This window comes from Micromys minutus (genome assembly GCF_963924665.1).
Source record: "Micromys minutus genome assembly, chromosome: 3".
Taxonomy (NCBI): domain Eukaryota; kingdom Metazoa; phylum Chordata; class Mammalia; order Rodentia; family Muridae; genus Micromys; species Micromys minutus.
Genome location: NC_137972.1, coordinates 81,341,518 through 81,359,565, shown reverse-complemented (window position 1 = coordinate 81,359,565; position 18,048 = coordinate 81,341,518). Strand labels below are relative to the sequence as shown.

At 41.4% G+C, this 18,048-nt stretch overlaps 1 protein-coding gene across 1 annotated transcript in view; it reads left to right on the top strand.

Moving 5' to 3' along the window:
* The window catches only part of CPEB1 (cytoplasmic polyadenylation element binding protein 1), a 93,232-nt gene that overhangs the window by 60,211 nt on the left and 14,973 nt on the right, over positions 1-18,048 (top strand). The window contains exon 3 of the mRNA XM_080914075.1: positions 9,361-9,549. Coding sequence (XP_080770201.1) covers positions 9,396-9,549 — 154 coding nt within the window. The 5' untranslated portion in view covers positions 9,361-9,395. The remainder of the gene's footprint in view (positions 1-9,360; positions 9,550-18,048) is intronic.

Here is an 18,048-nt window from a genome sequence, read left to right as displayed (position 1 = left end):
CAGCCTTAATGATGTCAAGGAGGAGGGCCCAAGGTATTAAGGCATTGTTCTCTTTTCTCTTGCTTGCCAGATACATAAACGTGTTACTTGTGGAGGACTCAGCAGTATAGCAGAGGAACACTATCAGAGATAGATGGGCTCTTGCTATTGAGGCTAGAAAAGATCAGAGTTGTTACTGTAACAATAGGGTTCCTGGAACCAGTCTGTCCATGGTTTGTACCTGGGAAGAAATGTTCTATTTTAGAAAAGTCTTTCTATATTTTTATATCAAGAATTTTATTATCAAGGATAGAATTGGGGCTAGAGAGGTAGATGAGCAGTTAAGAACATTGGTTGCTCTTCCAGAGGACCCAAGTTCAATTCCCAACACCCAGAAGATCTGATGCACTAATCTGGTTTCTGCAGGCGTGGCAAGCATGTGATGTACAGGTGTGCATGTAGGCAAAATATCTATAACACGTAAAATAAAATATAAAGTGAAAAAATTTAAGAATAGAAGTTGAGCTGTTGAGATGTCTCCACAGGTAGAAGTGTTTGCTGCCAAGTGCTGATCTGAGTTTGATCCTAGGACCCACATGGTGGAACAAGAGAATCAACCACTAAACATGTCCTATGACCACATGCATGCAAGCATATACCTGCACCCTCAACACAAATAAATGGTGATAATTTTTAAAGTTTATTTGGCTTACAAATTTGAAGAGGAGAACTCTGGGATCTGGGCTAACATCTGTCAGTACCTGATACAGACCTGTAGTCCAGGCGCCAAGCTTGGAACTGAATTCAGGTCCTCTGCAAGAGTAGTAAATGTTCTTAACCTCTGAGCCATTTTACCCTGGAAAAGAGGACATTTAAAAGGGAAACAGCTTTAAAAAAATTGAGCTGTCTTAAGCTTAATTGGAAACTTTGTATAGGTATAAAACACCTATTGGGAACAGTTTTGCTTATAAAGAAACTTTGGGAGAAAGCATTGTAGATGATTATTCAAAAGATTACTAGAGTAAAAAATCTCTTGGGTCTACTGGGCACCAGTGTTCAGTGTCTTTTCAGTACTTAAGTAGTTCTTGGCAATAGATTATGAAGAATATTCTCTGATTAAAAAACAGTTCAAATGCCTGTGTGGCTTCAAATGTAAATTTGAAAGATAATAAATCTTTTTTATTACAATTAATCTTTTCTCACCAGGCCTTTTGATACTTTATGTGATAGCCTGTGCTACCTGTTAGTATGAAATAAAGACTTGTAGCAGAATGGTTTTTTCCAGAGGCGGATCAGGAGCATCTGGAAAAGAGGCTGCTAGTGAATTGTGGGTAGAGTGGTCGTGCCTCTTAGTTTGTCTCACACAGATCATTTTGAAAGTCATAGCCCTAGTAGTACTGCCCCCCCCCCAAGCTCTTTAAGTGTCCTGGTGTGGATAACCAGCAATAATATGGTCACTTTAGGAGCAAACACTTTTTCTTTAGTTGTATTAAAGCACCTGAGTGGATAGCTGTTTTTAACCCTTCACAGATAAACATTCTGAAAGAGTATTACGATGAGGTCACATGGTGGTAGACTTGATGAGCAGGCAGTTCTGTCTGTCTGCCAAAGCACTTGATTTCTGACAGCTTTCTGCACCAGTGTTTAATAATTATGGCCTCTTTTTCAGGACAGGGTTTCTCTGTGTAGCCCTGGCTGTCCTGGAACTCTCTATAGTCCAGGCTGGCCTCAAACTCAGTGACCCACCTACCTCTGCCTGCTGTGTGTTGGAATTTAGGGTATGCATCACCACACCTGGCCTTTCATTTTTTAAGTCTAGTTAAAGAATTCTTCAGTGGTAGTCAAAAACCTTTGTCAAAGAACATTGTGTCAATGAATATCTGAGTAAAAGACCTCTGGAGATGGACTGGAAATTAGCCACATGTAGCTCTCCAGGCTGTGGCTTCAGATAACCATTAGGAACTGTTGCTCATTGCTGAAGTCTTTTGGGGTGGGAAGGTCCTAGATTTTTATGCACGTAGTTAGTAATTGGGGATCTTATTAAAGTGAAGTTCAGTTCTGTAGGCTTCAAGTGGATCCTGAGTTAGTAAACAGGCTCCTAGTGATCCTGATAGTATAGATTTGCCGATACTACTGAGTATACTGAGTAGAAAGAACATAACTAATGATTACAAGTATCTATATATACACATTCTGATTTTTAGACATAGAAGGAAAATAGCTACTTCTGGACAATGGATGCCTTTTAGTTAGAAACAGAGGCAAGAAATAGGTATGTAAATATGGATTCTTTTTCTAAAGGTTGACTATATTTATTTTGGGGTCTTTTGTTTGTTTGTGTATGAGACAGGGTCTGTGTAGCCCTCTCTGTCCTGAAACCCACTATGTAGACCAGGCTAGCCTCAAACCCAGATCTGTTTGTCTCTACCTCCTGCTGGGATTAAAGGATTATATCACCATGCCTGATTTATTTTGTTTTGAAATTCTTTTCTTTTTTTCCAACATAATATTTTTGTTGATTCTTTGGAGATTTCACATACTCCCTTATCACATTTGCTTCACAGTCCATCCCCTTACTCTTGTGACACCCTCCACAACACACAACAAAAAAGAAGTCCAGCTGTGTTATACACTCATCAGAATGTAGTCAAACTCTTAAGTGGCTTATGCCTTAAATAGAGCTGAGTCCTCCTGCACCCCTGCTTGGAAGCCCTTTATACTATCAGTTTTTAAGAGTTCTTTTTGAAGACTTCTTGTTTAAGCTGTTACTATTTGGAGGGTGGGTTGAGGTCACAGAAGTCTTTCATGTTCCTCTTTATCCACTGTGTGTAACCATAGTTGCTTATTTGCTCATTCAGGTTTAAGAAATCATGGATCATGGACTTCTACATGTTATCTGCCATCAGCACAGACAAGGAACAGGGCTCCCAGTTTCAGTAGGGCTACAGACTCAGACAAGGCCCTCCAGTGCAGCTGGGTCCATGGAAATCATGGACCACAGCACAGACCATGGGCATCCCCTTGGCCTTCTGTAGTAGCATCATGGGTCATGGACATCAACACAGAACTAGCTGCAGTAAGACCACACACGCAGACATGGCCCTCTATGGCAGCATGGATCAGATATATGGCCTTAGGTGGCATCATAGGCCACTCAGATCAGTATAGTCCCCAGTGGTGGCACAGCCCACAAACAATAACAGGGCTTCAGGCAGCAGCCCAGCCAAGGACCTTTACTTGGCTTTTGGTGGTACCTCCAGGCCATGGATATCAACTCAGACCCCACCTGTAGCAGGACCCAGACATGGTGCTTTGTGGCACCCCAGACTCAAACACCACAGTGTCAGGTGGCAGAGCAGGCCACTCACATTAGTATGGTCCCTGGAGGCAGCATGGCCCATGAACATTAACATAGATTCTGAATGGGCCTTGTCCATCTACATGTCATTATAACACAGTCCTTGGACATCAACCTGGGCCCCAGCCACATCAGGACCAGTGAGTGATCCACATATGGCCCTCAGTGCTATCACAGGATATGGTTGTCCTTTAAGGAAGTCCAGTCTAGAAAGTAGACTGTTCATCTCGGGCCAGAGCTAGGGTGGTCCCATAGCTGTACAGCTTGTTTAGGGCCTGAGTGTGCACCCGCATAAGCTCCAGGATGCTGTACACTAACCTTTGACCCTACTGGATAATGACATGATCTGCTGTCTACCTCAGCTTCTCTCACGCTTGTCTAGTCACCGGTTCTGTGTCTCCACAGAGCGCGCACTGCACTGCTCCACTCTGCTCAGCTCTGCTCTTGTATCACTCCTATTTCCCAACCGCCTGTGTGGGCAAGGGGGTGTTTCTCCAAGGCCTTTTCTCTTAGTTGACAATTTCACACATACATGTACATATCCATGGCAACTCCCACCCCTTCTTTAATTCTCCAGGACCTGCTCCAACATCCCCTTCACACTTTCATGTCTTTGTGTTTTCTCCCTCCATGAAAATCACTGAGTCCAGTTAATGCTGCCAGCTGGAATAGTAACTGGTCTTGTTGGCTTCATCTTGTGCAGTGAGACATAATTGGAGTGAGTTTATTAATCAACAGTCCTCTCATGTCCTGGAGACACGTCACAGCACTCCTCCCCATTCCCTGACTTAGATTCTTTGGTGTTCCTGAGCCTTGAGAATGATACTGAAAATGATGTCCCATTTAGGGTTCATCCTTTGGACCCACTATGAGTCTTTGCGTTAACTGCTGTGCACTACAGAAACCGGCCAAGGTTAAGAGTAGAACTATAAACTTCTTAGAGGCAGTTGGACAATGTGTTCATTTAGTAAGACAACATTAGTGGATTCCCTCTAGAGCCCATGAGCTTTGGAACAGGTTTACAGTACCAGGTATGAATTCCAACCTATGGTGGAATTAGATCTAATCAGAAAGTGGTTGGTTATCCAAATGTGATGGTTTGAATAAAATGGTTCCCACAGACTTTAAATTTGTGGTCATTAGGGAGTGCTGCTACTTGAAAGGGATTAGAAGGTGTGGCCTTGGTGGAAGTATGTCACTGGAGGTTTACCTTGGGCTTTCATAAGCTCAAGCCAATCTTTAATCTTTGTCTTCTGTGGATCTGGATATAGGCTTATCTTATATACAAAATAGGATTCTTTAAGAATTTATTATACATTCTTAGTTTTGGTTACCCCTCCTTATATCTCTGTACTTCTATTTTACCAGTGGGCACATCTTGCCCGGCAGTTTGGTATTGCGCATTCAGAGTTCACTGCTGAGTAAGACCACTGATGACTTTCTCCCCTACTGGTTTGCATAACAACTTTAAGTGGGGTGAAGGCTAGCCAGCAGGAAGCTTTCTGGTCATTTCCAGATTGACTTCTCTGTACTGCTGCAACCAGTGCACTTCCTGTGTACTCTCTGGTGGCTGCACCCGTTTACATACCCAACAGTGATTAGCGTTCCCCCTTTCCCCATCCTTGCTGGTATTTGTTCTTTTCTTGATGATAGTAATTCTGGCTGGGATTTCATAGAATTTCAAAGTAGTTTTAATATATGTTTTTCTGGTGGCTCATAATTTTGAACATTTTAAAAATTCCTTATTAGATGCTGGGCATGGTGCCACACACCTTTAATCCAAGTACAGGCAGAGCCGGGGCAGTCTTTGAGTCCCAGGACAGCCAAGGCAACACAGTAAGACCTTGTCTCAAAAACCAAACAAAAGAAGCTGGAGAGATGGCTCGGTGGTTAAGAGCACTGGCTGTTCTTCCAGAGGTCATGAGTTCAAATCCCAGCAACCACATGTTGGCTCACAACTATCTGTAACAAGATCTGATGCCCTCTTCTGATGTGTGTGAAGAAGATAAATAAGTCTTAAAAAAAAAAACCCAATTATTGACAAGAAATAATATTTGAAAAATAAAAATGACTTAAAACACAAAAAACAAGTTTATTAGCGATTTGTGTTTCTTAGAGATCTCTGTTCAGTTCTATGACCTATTTTTTTGGATTCAGTGTTTTCTTGATGTTTAGTTTCTTGAGTTCTTTGTATATTCTAAATATCTTAATCCTTTATCAGATACATGGCTGGCATTTTGTAAGCTGTCTCTTCACTTATGTGACCGTTTCCTCAGATGAGCCAAAATCTGTTGGATGTGCTCACTTCGACAGCACATATACTAAAAGCTGTTGCATTTTATGAAGTCTAATTGATGATTATTGACCTTGTTGAGCAATCACAGTCCTATCTTGAAAGCCCTTAAAGTGTACACTATGACCATGCTTTTTTCTCTTGTAGCTTTTGATCTTAAGATCCGTAATCCATTTGGAGTAGATTTTGTGCAGGGTAAGAGGTTGGGATTAAATTTGTTCTTCTGTATGTATATATCCCGATTTTCAGCACCATTTGTTGATGCTTTCTTCTTCAATGTGTATTTATTTGTAGCATCTTCATCAAAAATCAGGTGCTTGTAGTTGTGTGGCCTAATAGCTGGGTCTTGTTTGAATATATGTTGAATATAATGAATATATGTTGTTCTATATTACCGTGGTTCTGTAGCACAATGAAATCAGGTGTGGTGAAGCCTTTAGCAATATTATTTTTTGTTCAGGACTGCTTTCCCTTTCTAGGATCTCTTGTGCTGTCACGTGAATTTAGATTGCTGTATTTCTGTGAAGAATGTCACTGAAATTTTGACTGAAATGATAGTCAATGTGTCGGTTTCTTTTAGTAATATAGCCATTTTCACAATATCAATTTTTTTTTCCAGTTCATGAACGTGGTATAGGTTTCTATCTTCTGGTTCTACCTCAATTTCTTTCTTCAGTGTTTTCAAGTTTATATAATGTTATTTATAATATACTATTATGTTATATATAACAGATTATTATATCATTATAATTAGATATGCTAATGTAGCATAATAAAACATGTTCTATTATAATTTATACTACATATAACTTATATATTATATTAGTATATAGTATATAATACTTTATAACATATACTTTAAAATAATTTATTTAATTTTATTTTATGTCCTTTGGTGTGTGGGTGTCAGACAGTTGTGAGCTGCCATATGGGTGCTGGGAATAAAATCTGGGTCCTCTGAAGGGCAGCCAGTGGTGCTCTTAACCATTTAGCCATCTCTTTAGCCCCAAGTTAGTTTTTAAAGGTTATTGTGAATTATATTATTTCCCTTTTTAGTTTGTCATTGGTACCTTGGAATGCTAATGGTTTTATTTTAATTTTGTATCCTGCCATTTGCTTCATGTGTTTGTCAGTTCTAAGGATTTTCTGGTGGAGTCGTTAGATCTCATATACGGAACCCTAACATCTACAAATAGTGTTGTTTTGATTCTTGTCTTTCTATTTGTGTCCTTTATTTCTGTTGTACTGCTCTAGATAGCACTATGTTGCATGAGCATAAAGGTGAACATTCTTTTCTCATTCCTGATTTCAGTAGACATGCTTGACCCCCCCCCTTTAACATAATATTGTCTATAAGTTTGTCATATCTTGTCTTTATTATGCTGAACTATATTCTTTCTATTCTGAGTTATTTAGTACTGCTATCATGGAGGGATGTTGGATATTGTCAGATGTCTTTTCTATTATCTAATTATCAATGGATATTTCTAGTATCCATTGACTAGTGGCCATCGAGGTACTAGGTGAACTCTGTGCTTGAGTCTATTTATATAATTTATAACATTGACTGATTTACCCATATTTGACCATCTCTGTATCTCCAGAATAAACCCAACTCAATGCTTTCTTGAAGTCAGTTTTTTTATTTCGTGTGTGAGTGCACGTGTGTTCATGCATTTGCATATCAAGGTACATGTGTGGAGATCCGAGGACAACTGCATGAATCAGTTCTCCCACTTTGTGGGTCTTGGACATTGAACTTGGGTCATGAGGTTTGGTGGCAAGTGCTATTATCCATTGAGCCATTCTGCTGACCTAGATGTGGGTGGCTTAAAAGCAAAACAACAACAAAAACATTTTTTTTTAAAATTTAAGACATGAGTTAATTTAAAAGTATAGCCTTAGCTTGGAGGCAGGGTGGACATGGGGAGCAAAAGAGCAGAGTTTGAGGCAGGGACAACTCTACTATGGGTGCATTCTTCCTCAGCCTGTACAGTGATAAGAACATAGCATTGACACAGAGAGAGCAAGCAGGGTATCTACAGCCAGACAGGATAATGTATATGGGAGGACACAACAGCACAGCTGATGCCCCCACCCCGATCTTTTTGCCTGAGTGCATTCAGAATGTGCTGCAAAAAGCTGTGACCAGACATTTCCCAGGCTAACAGCACAAACCCCACTATCTTAACTGGCTGAGATTGTCAAGATGGACAAGTCCCAGGTGGAGATGTTTCCTATTACCTGCTTGCTTTTCCTTGCAACAAGGGTGTGAACAGGCAAATGGAATACTGCCAGCTAGCCTCATAGAGGCATAAGCAGCAAGTCTGGCTCTTAGAACAGTCATTGGGAGAATATTTATATGGAAGGAGATACTAGTAAAAAGGAAATGGCAGAAGCTCAAAGTTAAATTTTTGTCATTGTAGCCAGTGGGGGTGGGGTCACTGAAATAGGTTCTTTCTGGGCAGCATCTCTGAAGGAAGCACAGGAATTAAAGGTGTCAGTGGTATTCTAGCTTGCCTACCGTCACCCTGAGGGATCCTGAAAAGACAAATGCAAGGAAAATAGTACTGACAGCCAGGTGATGTGTGCCCCTGAGTACTGAGTATATAACAGTGGTTCTGATATTGTTTCTCTTAGTGTGGTTTGTCAGATACTACTTTGGGAGTAGTTCATCCATCTGTGCAAGATGTCCTTTAGTTGCAAGAGGGAAAAGAAGAGCTGGGTCTTTGTGTCCACCTATGGCTAATAAATATCCTGTGGTGTATAAGGGAGCCTGGGTAAAATGGATCTTATCCATCTCTCCCTCTGATACATAAGTTGGGGGCCAGGCTCTGTGAAATATAACTGGAACAGCCTCATAAATCCACCACCCACCCCTCCCCCCCCCACAAGGCTATCTGCTCTTCTCTGTGATAAGCAGCTCCAGACAATTCCAAAGCACCAGGTGTTGTTACCAAGGGTCCAAATATACAGTGTTTTTTCTGATGGTTATCCCATTTCTCAGTGGTAAACAGTGCTGTGTCAAGGTGCTTCTCAGAAGCCACTTGGAACACACAGATACTATTTCTTTACTTATTTATGTATTTTTGTTAGCAAGATTGTGAAGCTTCTCACTGGGCTTCAAAGCCAGGGCTTGAGCCAGCCGCTGGAGAAAGTCCAGGACTAGTGTGTGTAGGGGTTTGAGGTGGAGGCCAGGAGGAGAGAGGGAGTGGCAGGAGCAAAGAGCGGTACAGGCAAGCAGTCCACACTGCTTTGCTTTTGGCTTTGCTGTCAGCAGACTATCCACCATTGCCGAGAGACTGGAGGGACAGCGCTCAACCGTACTGCATCGGACTATTCCAAGTAGCTCTTGTTCTAGCTCTCCCTTGGAGGCAAGTCTCCTCCCAGTCGTCCCCTCCTGCTCCTCCCCCCTGTTCTGTGAGAGATGATGCGGTTCTCTATCGCTAGGCTCAGCCAGCTGATGTCACTGGCAGCGGGAAGCATCAGCAGCCTGATCACATGCTACCTAGTCTGTAATGCAGACGGGATAGGAGTGTGTGTGGGGAGGGGGTTATATGGCAACTATTCCTGTTTGACTGCTGCCAAAAGTACAGAGGCAGCAGCTGCAGCATCCAGCCAGCTTGGATGTCTGAGGAAACTAATATTGGTGGTATTTATTGTTGATAGTATTGAGAAAAACAACCCTTAACTCTAGGGGTTTGTTTTGCTGTTCTCCTTTCCAAAGCAGACTTCAAGGACTCTGAAGAAACAGTTACAAGCAGGATGCTTTTCCCCACCTCTGCGCAAGAATCTCCCCGTGGCCTCTCAGATGCAAATGGCTTGTGCCTTGGCCTGCAGTCACTCAGTCTGACTGGCTGGGATCGACCCTGGAGCACCCAGGACTCAGACTCCTCAGCCCAGAGCAGCACACAGTCAGGTGAGTGCAAGAGAATGCGGTGGCTGGCTCGGGGAGGGGGCGGTGGGGTGGTGAGCTCAGATACCAGAGCAACAGTTGTTCTGCTCCCCTTTGCATCATTCCCTCTACACACAACACAGAGCTGTTTCGCAAGCAAGCAATGGTAGCTGTGAGTGTCTCACGACAGACTGCTGGTAAAGGCTTTTTATTTGCCCTGACACATTCCCTGGAGTTTTTAGTCTACACCTGAGGTATCCCTGACAAGGGTCCCCAAGGTTTCAACCTTATGCAGATATGATCCGTCTAAGCCCCTGGTGCCCAGGCCTGTCTTGGAGATGATGAAGCAAAACACTTTTAGGTGGGGGAGGGGAGTTAAGGAACTGATTACTGGATGACCACATTCTGTTCAGTGGTTTTAAAACTAGAGAGCTATATGTGAACTAGAGGCTATATTGAATAGCCCTGAGTCATAGCAAGAAAAGATTAGCTGAGCAGTTTTATTTGAATATTGGGACTGCCTTAACATTAGGTTAAGAGCATCATTCCTGGGGAGGGACTGGTTGGGGAGGAGGATAAATAGGGTAACTCCCAGATACAGAGAGGAGGCTGTCTTCTCTGTTGAAGGTAACTAATGGATGAGCAGCTACTCCCCTTTAGGATCTCTTGTCTTCTTGATCTAGGATTGATGAGAACAAATTACGGGGAGTTATTCACAAATCTTTGAACTGCTTCTACTCATACCTTCCCATTACCTATTTATTCCCCTCTTGTATTTGGAGAAAGATTAGCCAGGTAAAAATTGTAAAAATTTCCAGTAAGAACTGTGAATTTAAATGCTATAGTCTTACTCAAAAATCAATATATTTTTACTTTATGTTAAAATACAAAATGAGGACTGGTGTGTGTGTGTGTGTGTGTGTGTGTGTGTGTGTGTGTGTGTGTGTGTAGCCATTTGCTATTGACGTTGGCAGTGGAGTACACTGAGCCTGCTGTCCTTTCAGATACCTCTCCAGTCTAGGACCAGGAGTCATGGCAGCAAGGTACTGCTGTGTTGGTTTCTCTGGTCTCCACCCTATGTGGTGCAAGTGTTTTTTAGAATGCTTTGCAGAGTCTGGAACTCTAAATGTCTATTAGACATTTTAATGCCCTTTTGTTTTAATAAAATGCTTTTGGAGAAGAGGAAGGTTGTTTTGGTTCTTTTGTTTTAAAATTTGTTTGTAGGTAGGATCCCTTGAAGGTAAAGTTATCTTGAATTTGATCTAACTCCAGCCTTTTTTGGGGGGGGGGGGTAAGTACTCTGTTCCTTAGGCCAGGAAATTTGTCACTCTCTAATGTCATTTGCTTTAGAGGCCACAGTACTTCCTTTTATGTGTTCTTTGAAGCAAGCCTTGTCCTGTTTTTACTCCTACAGGATCTGAGCAAAAGAAGAGCTCACACAGGAGATGAGCACCTGTGTGTGGTCATCAGAGTCTGATCTGTGCTGGCATCAAGTGGGGTGTGGCCCTTCTTTCCTCCTGCTTCTCTTAACTACAGAGTTAGCTTCTGAGCTGTAACTAGGCTCCTAGAAATTTAGACGTGCTCATCTTGAAGCTTAGAAAGCCTGTCCTAACTGCTGTGCAGTAAGGTGATTGCTCAGGAATCATGGCCAACCTGGGCAGTGTAGCAGGACCTTGTCTCAGGAAGGAAAGAAAGACAAAAGCTAGGTCTAGGTATAATTGGATCAGTTTTCCCACCCTCTGAAGAACCAGCTCTTATAGCCATTAGTCTGAAAAGGGGGTATTTTTCTTTACCTTCCATCTCCTGCATTTGGTGATAAATATTACATAATTTTGTGGATCTGGGAAGAGCTGCAGTCTCAACTTCAGAATTCATAAAGACCTGAAACTGGCCCTAGCACAGTGATCTGACTAGGTTAGCATGAGTATCACTTGCTCTCTGGGGATTAAAACACACTCATTCCTCATCTCCATTTTGTGTTTGCCTTCAGGAGCTGTGGTGGTAGCCTTCTCCTTTTCCTAAGCTTTGTGCCTTCGTGGAAAGCCCATATGAAGGTACCATCTTCTAGAGTAGGATGGAGTCCTCCCACCAGCCAGCTGCAGTGCCAGATCGTGCACCCTTGCCAGTAATGCGGGAACACACAGCCCACATTCCAGTGCCCACACTGCCTTTCCATCTGAAAACTAATTCACTCAGTTTCTTGAGGAAGGAAGGAGATAGTTCAATAGCTTCAGAAAATATGTGAGTTGTACTTGCAAGCAGTCTGGTAGCCTATTGTCTGTGTTGGTGGTACTTTCGCCAGCAAGTTGTAGCACCACACCTGTCTTCTACCATTTTTAAGTATTTGACAGTGCGTTAGGCAAGGTTGGAGAGGAGGGCTCTTCTTGACTGAAGAGTTTGGCTATAATATTCACTCTGTAGGCATTAAACACTGTCTGCCAGAAACTGGTGGGCACTGAAGGTATGTCAATGAATAGGATGGAATCATTACCAGTAAGAAGTTCTAGGGCTGGTGAGTTGGCTCAGCAGGTAAAGGCACTTGCCACCAAGCCTGACAACTTGAGCTTGATCCCTGGGACCCAAATGGTAGAAGAAGAGCATCGACTTCCTAAATTTTTGTTATCTACATACAGAATTTTTTTTAAGAAAAGAAAATCACCATGCCTTTCAAGGTAAAAGTCCTTTAATTGTATGTCAGGACTGTGTACCCTGTGATAAGGAATGGAGTGACATACAGCCAGCATATATCAATTTTTTAATGCTGAACACAGCACATGATTTTAATACTTGTGCAGATGAGGAAAAACTTGCATAAGTACACAAAGTGGCATACTGTTCTGTCTGAGCATTCCAGACCTGGTGTCTTTTGTTCTAAAACTCCAATTCTTCCTATTAAAGTTCTTTTCTGTAACCAGAACTTTTAATAAGTTAGACTAGACTCAAGGTAACCTCATGTAGGACTAAGTAGCCTGGGGTGATGTGCTCATTGATAAAGTCTCTTAAGAGAAGGCACTGACAGTTCCTATTCACTTTCCACCCTTGGTTTCAGTTCATCAGCTTAGCCACCCACTGGATTTGTCTTTCTGCCTTTCCCCTTGTGACTCTTCTGTATGCAGCATTACTCAGCAGGAGAGGAAAGTGACATTTCAAATCTACCTTGAGGGACCTGGAAAAAAGGACTCTTAATGGCCACTTTGTACAGAAGCCCAGTGGGCAAGTGAGATACTTAGCCTGAGGATGCCAGAGGACATGTCTTGTCTATTCTAATTACCTTTTAGAAGTCTTGTGAGATTAACCTAGTCACCTTCTTTGGTTTCTGTCCTGTTAACCAGTTGAATTTAATATTCCCTTTGCTGTTTTATTTGCAGACTTCCCAGCACTGATCCACAGGGCAGAGCACTGTTTATGAGCCAACATCCAAAATAGGGTTAGGCTTCGAACTATATAGAATATGAACTTCCAAGGCCCAACTAAGTTATCTTGCAGATTTGCTTCAACTCTCTGCAAGCAGCCTCAGAACTAAGGGTACACATAGGAATGAAGGCTTCCAGGATAGGGTTGGAAAAAATGGCTCCTAGATTTTCTATATGACTACTTACTAGGTAATAAGTATTTGACTTGCCCTGGACCTAGTCCCACTTCAACCATGAGCTTAAGCTGAGAGGTGCATCTTGAGATAAAGCATTCAGTCCCCTCCCCTGCTGCTGTTGTCAGTGCTACCATCAGATCTGGGCACCATTAGACTCTTGGAGAGGGAGGGAGACTTCAGGAAATTCCAACAGTGACTCAGCTGAAAAACTGGAGACCTGGCATAGAGAGAAGGGTGAAAGTAGAGAAAGTTTAAAATCAGTCTAAAAATAATTACTGCTGATTTGGTCTCTTGTGCTCTGAAATGGCATTAATGAGTTGGAACCTTCTGCCGGGTTGGGCTGTAAAGGGACAGTCAGGTCACTCGAGGGCATCTGACTGTGGGTCACAGTTTCCAGAAACTTGGCTCATTCTGTGGGCTGAAAGAGATCTCAAACCAGCATAATTCAGATTCTCCCATTGTTGACATTAGTTTTATCCCTTTTTCAGCTGTACATTTTCTCTGTATGTGTTTGTATATATACATTCTTTGCAAACAATCTTACCTAGATTTGTTAATAACAAAACAGTAATGAACTCTGGTCAGTTTAAGACATATTTTGTCCTGTGCCCAGTGATACAGTAATGTCTTTTTGTATGTATATGACCTTAGCCTTTAATGACTGAACCGGCTGTAGCTCCAGCAATGTCTTCTGTAGCAACTGTCTTGCTTTTTAAAACACATATCTGCCTGAAGCAGTAGGCCTTAGCTCCCTTGTTTCTGTTCAATGTGAACTTTTTACAGGATGCAGCTAGTTCCGGCCATCACTTTTCTGAAAGTATTATATTCCATGCCATTCTTTTTATAGTCTTTATTATTCGTGGTGCTGTGTTTCTCTAAAGCCTCTGCTTCTCCTCCTGCTCCCACACAGTGTTTTTAGAAGTCAGACTTGAAATGTCCTGTATAGTCATTTTGGCTTCCTATGTCTTTGAATGTTAGTCTTCATTATACTGTAAGAGCTTTATTTATAAGCTCCAATTTTTAAGATAAATAATTTCATATGAAGTATGTTTGGGTATAGTAATGGTATAGTAATTAGAAACTTAAAGTAATAAACCTAGGTTTTTTTGGCTGGAATTTTCAAAGCTGTAATGTATATATACAAATCTCACAGGGATCTTGTTAAAATGCAGATTCTGGTTCAGACCTCAAGCAGTGTCTAAGGAACATTTTAATGAGTTCTTACCATGGCCATCACTAACTTTTGAGACTTTCCTTTAGGTCCCCTGCATGTCTGGTAGGTGCTATTTCTCATCTGTGGTTGATGATCTTAAAAGATCTGAACAAAAAGGAGATGTGCCAAGGACGTGAAAATAAGTGCACACAAGGCCTCAGCGATGACTTATAACGTGGCTGGTGAATGACACACTTCTGAAGATGCAGCTCCAAGTCAGAACCAAACTGTGCTGCTGTGGGATGTATGTTGCTAACCTCAAATGTTGTTAGGATTGGCTAGTACTTGTTAGAATTTAGGGAAAGATCTATATCCGAGATGTGTTTTTGATGTTCAGTAAATAGAAAAGTTGCTGTTAGTAGAATCTTAACTGTACCTGGTCCAAATCATAAAATAGATACTGACCATCTCTTGAGAAAGTGGAATTAACTAGTGTGAGTTGTTACACCATTTTCTATTTAGATGGGCTTGTTGCCATAGTAGAGGATTTCTTTTGATGTTTGAGGAAGGTGGCTCTTACTATGCAGCTTTAACTGGCTTAGACCAGGCTATTCTGGAACTCACAGAGATCCACCAGCCTCACCTCCAAGTATTGAGATTAAAGGAGTATGTGATCATGCCAGGCCTCACAGTGGAAGCTTTCTGTTGAAGCTTTTGTTGACAAGGTAATTTGAAGATCCCAAGATACTAACAGTTTTCAAGTTAGCTGAGATAAATACAATGTGTAGCTGGCAAAACATGTATCAATATAAGAGAATATAATAAACTGGAATGAATGAGGAAATGTACTGACTACCATGTACATTGATTTTTGGCTATTTACAATGCACTTACAAAACAATCAAAACCATTTTGGGTGAAAGTTTTCATAGCTCATTCTTGTCCTTGGTGTCTCTAGGTATTGACCCCTTAATCTAGTTATTTTCTCTTAGAATTTTTTTTGCATATGTCTTTGTGCTATGTGATGATGCAAAAGAACCCCCCCCCCCCAAAAAAAGAAAAAGAAAACAGGTCTTACCTGAAAGAAAATAGAGGTAGTTTATATCAGAGCCCAGTATGAATTGACCATAACTTGAGAATGCAAATTCAGCTTTCCCCAAATATTGTGTTCCAATGTGGTAACAGTTTGATGAAATTTTTATAGTAACAAAGGACAGTCATAAACTAAAGCACTTTAAAAATACACTGATGATAGCCAGGTGTAGTGGTTATATGCTGTAATCTCAGCACTTGGGAGATGAGATCACTAGTTTGAGGCCAGCCTAGTATACATAGACAATTGCAGGCCAGCACGTGATTTATGGTAAGACCGTGACCCAATAAACACCTAATTGAAATTCAAGGTAGACAGATTGTAACAAAGCTAGGAAGTCTCTGCTATAGACTTCAGATGTTTTCTTCTCACATCTTAGCCTTTGGGGATAGTAGAAGCTTGGGGCTTATTTGTACAGCTCCAAAAATAATTTTCTTAAGGTGTATGTGTTAAGAAGTGGAGTGGGGAGGAAGACAGACAGACAGAGATCTAAAGCGTTTCATTAGGATAGTTTATAGGATATAGGAACTGTAGTTTTCCAGTGGTTCCTTTGCTGAAGAAAATGTCACTCCTCTGTCAGCTGCACACAAATCCTCAGAATTGATCTGAAGCTTTTATTGCTGTTTTGTCAGGTGGAGCCTCATCTACCTCTGCATTATATACCTCCCCACCCCAGCCCTTTCTACTTGCAAGTACTTCCCCATCTCAGATTTTTTTCAACAACTTGATTTTTCATTTGTTTAGCTTTGGTTTTTGTTTTTTGAGACGGGGTTTCTCTGTATAGCCTTGGCTGTCCTCGTACTCACTCTGTAGACCAGGCTGGTTTTAAATTCAGAGATCTGCTTGGCTCTGCCTCCTGAGTGCTGGATTAAAAGCGTGCACCACCACTGCCTTGCATTTGCTTAAACCCCGGGTTCAACTGTCAGCCACGGATCTCTCAAATGTCTGGGTAAATCTATCTAGTGTTTAGACTTAATATACTCTAAGTTATCCACTTAGAGCTCCATATCCCGGACCTCATTGTCCTTAGAACTTTGAAGGATTCATGTTCTTCCCTTCTCCATTCCTTAGAGCTGTTAGCTTCTCATCCTGTTTGTAGCCCTTGACCAGCTCCTTAACTCCTCTCCTGTTGTCACCATCCAATATTACTCCATGTTCCACAAGGGAAATGATCTTAGCCCACTGTGGGTCTAGTATCTATCGAGGGACCTTAGTTCTGTTAGAGAATATGCTCAAGTCCAGTTTTAAGTGTTCTGTCTCTCACCTGGATGGTAGGGACTGCAGGACCTCCTCAGGTTTTGTGGCCAACCTCTCTGCCATCCTCAGTAGCTCCTCAGGCCATCTCTTCAGTAACTGTTTAGTTACCCTCCATACAGAACCAAAATTTTTTTCATAATTGGTTCTGTGTTGATTTTTATATTTATTTATCATATTTCATGTGTGTATTTTTTCTGCATACAAGTATGTGCATTTCATGCATGCCTGGTATTCAGAGGTCAGAAGGCATCAGATCTGGAATGGAGTTACAGATGGTAGTGAGCCATCATTGGGATACTGGGAACTGAACCTGGGTCCAATGAAGAATAGCAAGTATGTTTAACGCCGAGTTATCCTCCAGCCCTCGTTTATGATTTGATTGTCACTTTATTGTTGACAACCCTAACCTTGTTTTTGTAAAACGTGAGGAAGGAAGTGGCCTTCTAGGGCAGTGGTTCTCAACCTGTGGGTTGCAACCCTTTCATAGGGATTGCTTAAGACCATCTAAATACACAGATATTTACATTTGTAACAGCAAAATTATAGTTGTGAAGTAACAGTGAAAATAATTTTATGGTGGCGGTCATTACAATATGAGTAACTGTATTAAAGGGTTGCAGCATTAGGAAGGTTGAGAACCACTGCTCTATAGTATTTGATACCATTTAATAACTAGTGAGTATAATGCTCTGTACGGTTAACATACTAATAACTAGTGAGTATAATGCTCTGTACAGTTAACATACTAATAACTAGTGAGTATAATGCTCTGTACGGTTAACATACTAATAACTAGTGAGTATAATGCTCTGTACGGTTAACATACTAATAACTAGTGAGTATAATGCTCTGTACGGTTAACAGTACTGTTTTGTCAGGCTTTGCAACACTAGAGAGGAAGTAAAGTCTGCTCACCTTTTGCCCTTTTAAAGCATGAGCTCAGAAGCATGGATTATTTCAGTTATTTCAGGCAGGGGTTTGATAAAACAAGGATTACTTGAAGTTTATCAAGGAATGTTTGTGCTGGGTGTTAGAATCTAAGCATTTTGAGACATTTAGTTCCAGCATGCAGTTAAGTGCTAGCATTTGAAAGCCATGTTAAAAAGCCCGGAGTAAGACTGTTTCCTTGAAAGGCAAAACAATAAACTCACTCCTTTGTGGATACGTTTGACTCCCTGAGCCCCATGATAATACACATCCTAAAATAAAGTGACCACAAACTGGTGAGATGTCTCAGTGGTAAAGGCACGTTCCACCCATTCTGGTGGTTCAAAATCAATCCCAGAACTCACATAAAGGTGGAAGGAGAGACCCAACTTCACAATGTTGTTCTTGGACATCATGGTTGTGGTACCCACACATATTTACCACACACACACAACCAGTAATGGTAAGAATAGCAGTGATACCAGTACTGATTGTACCTGGTAT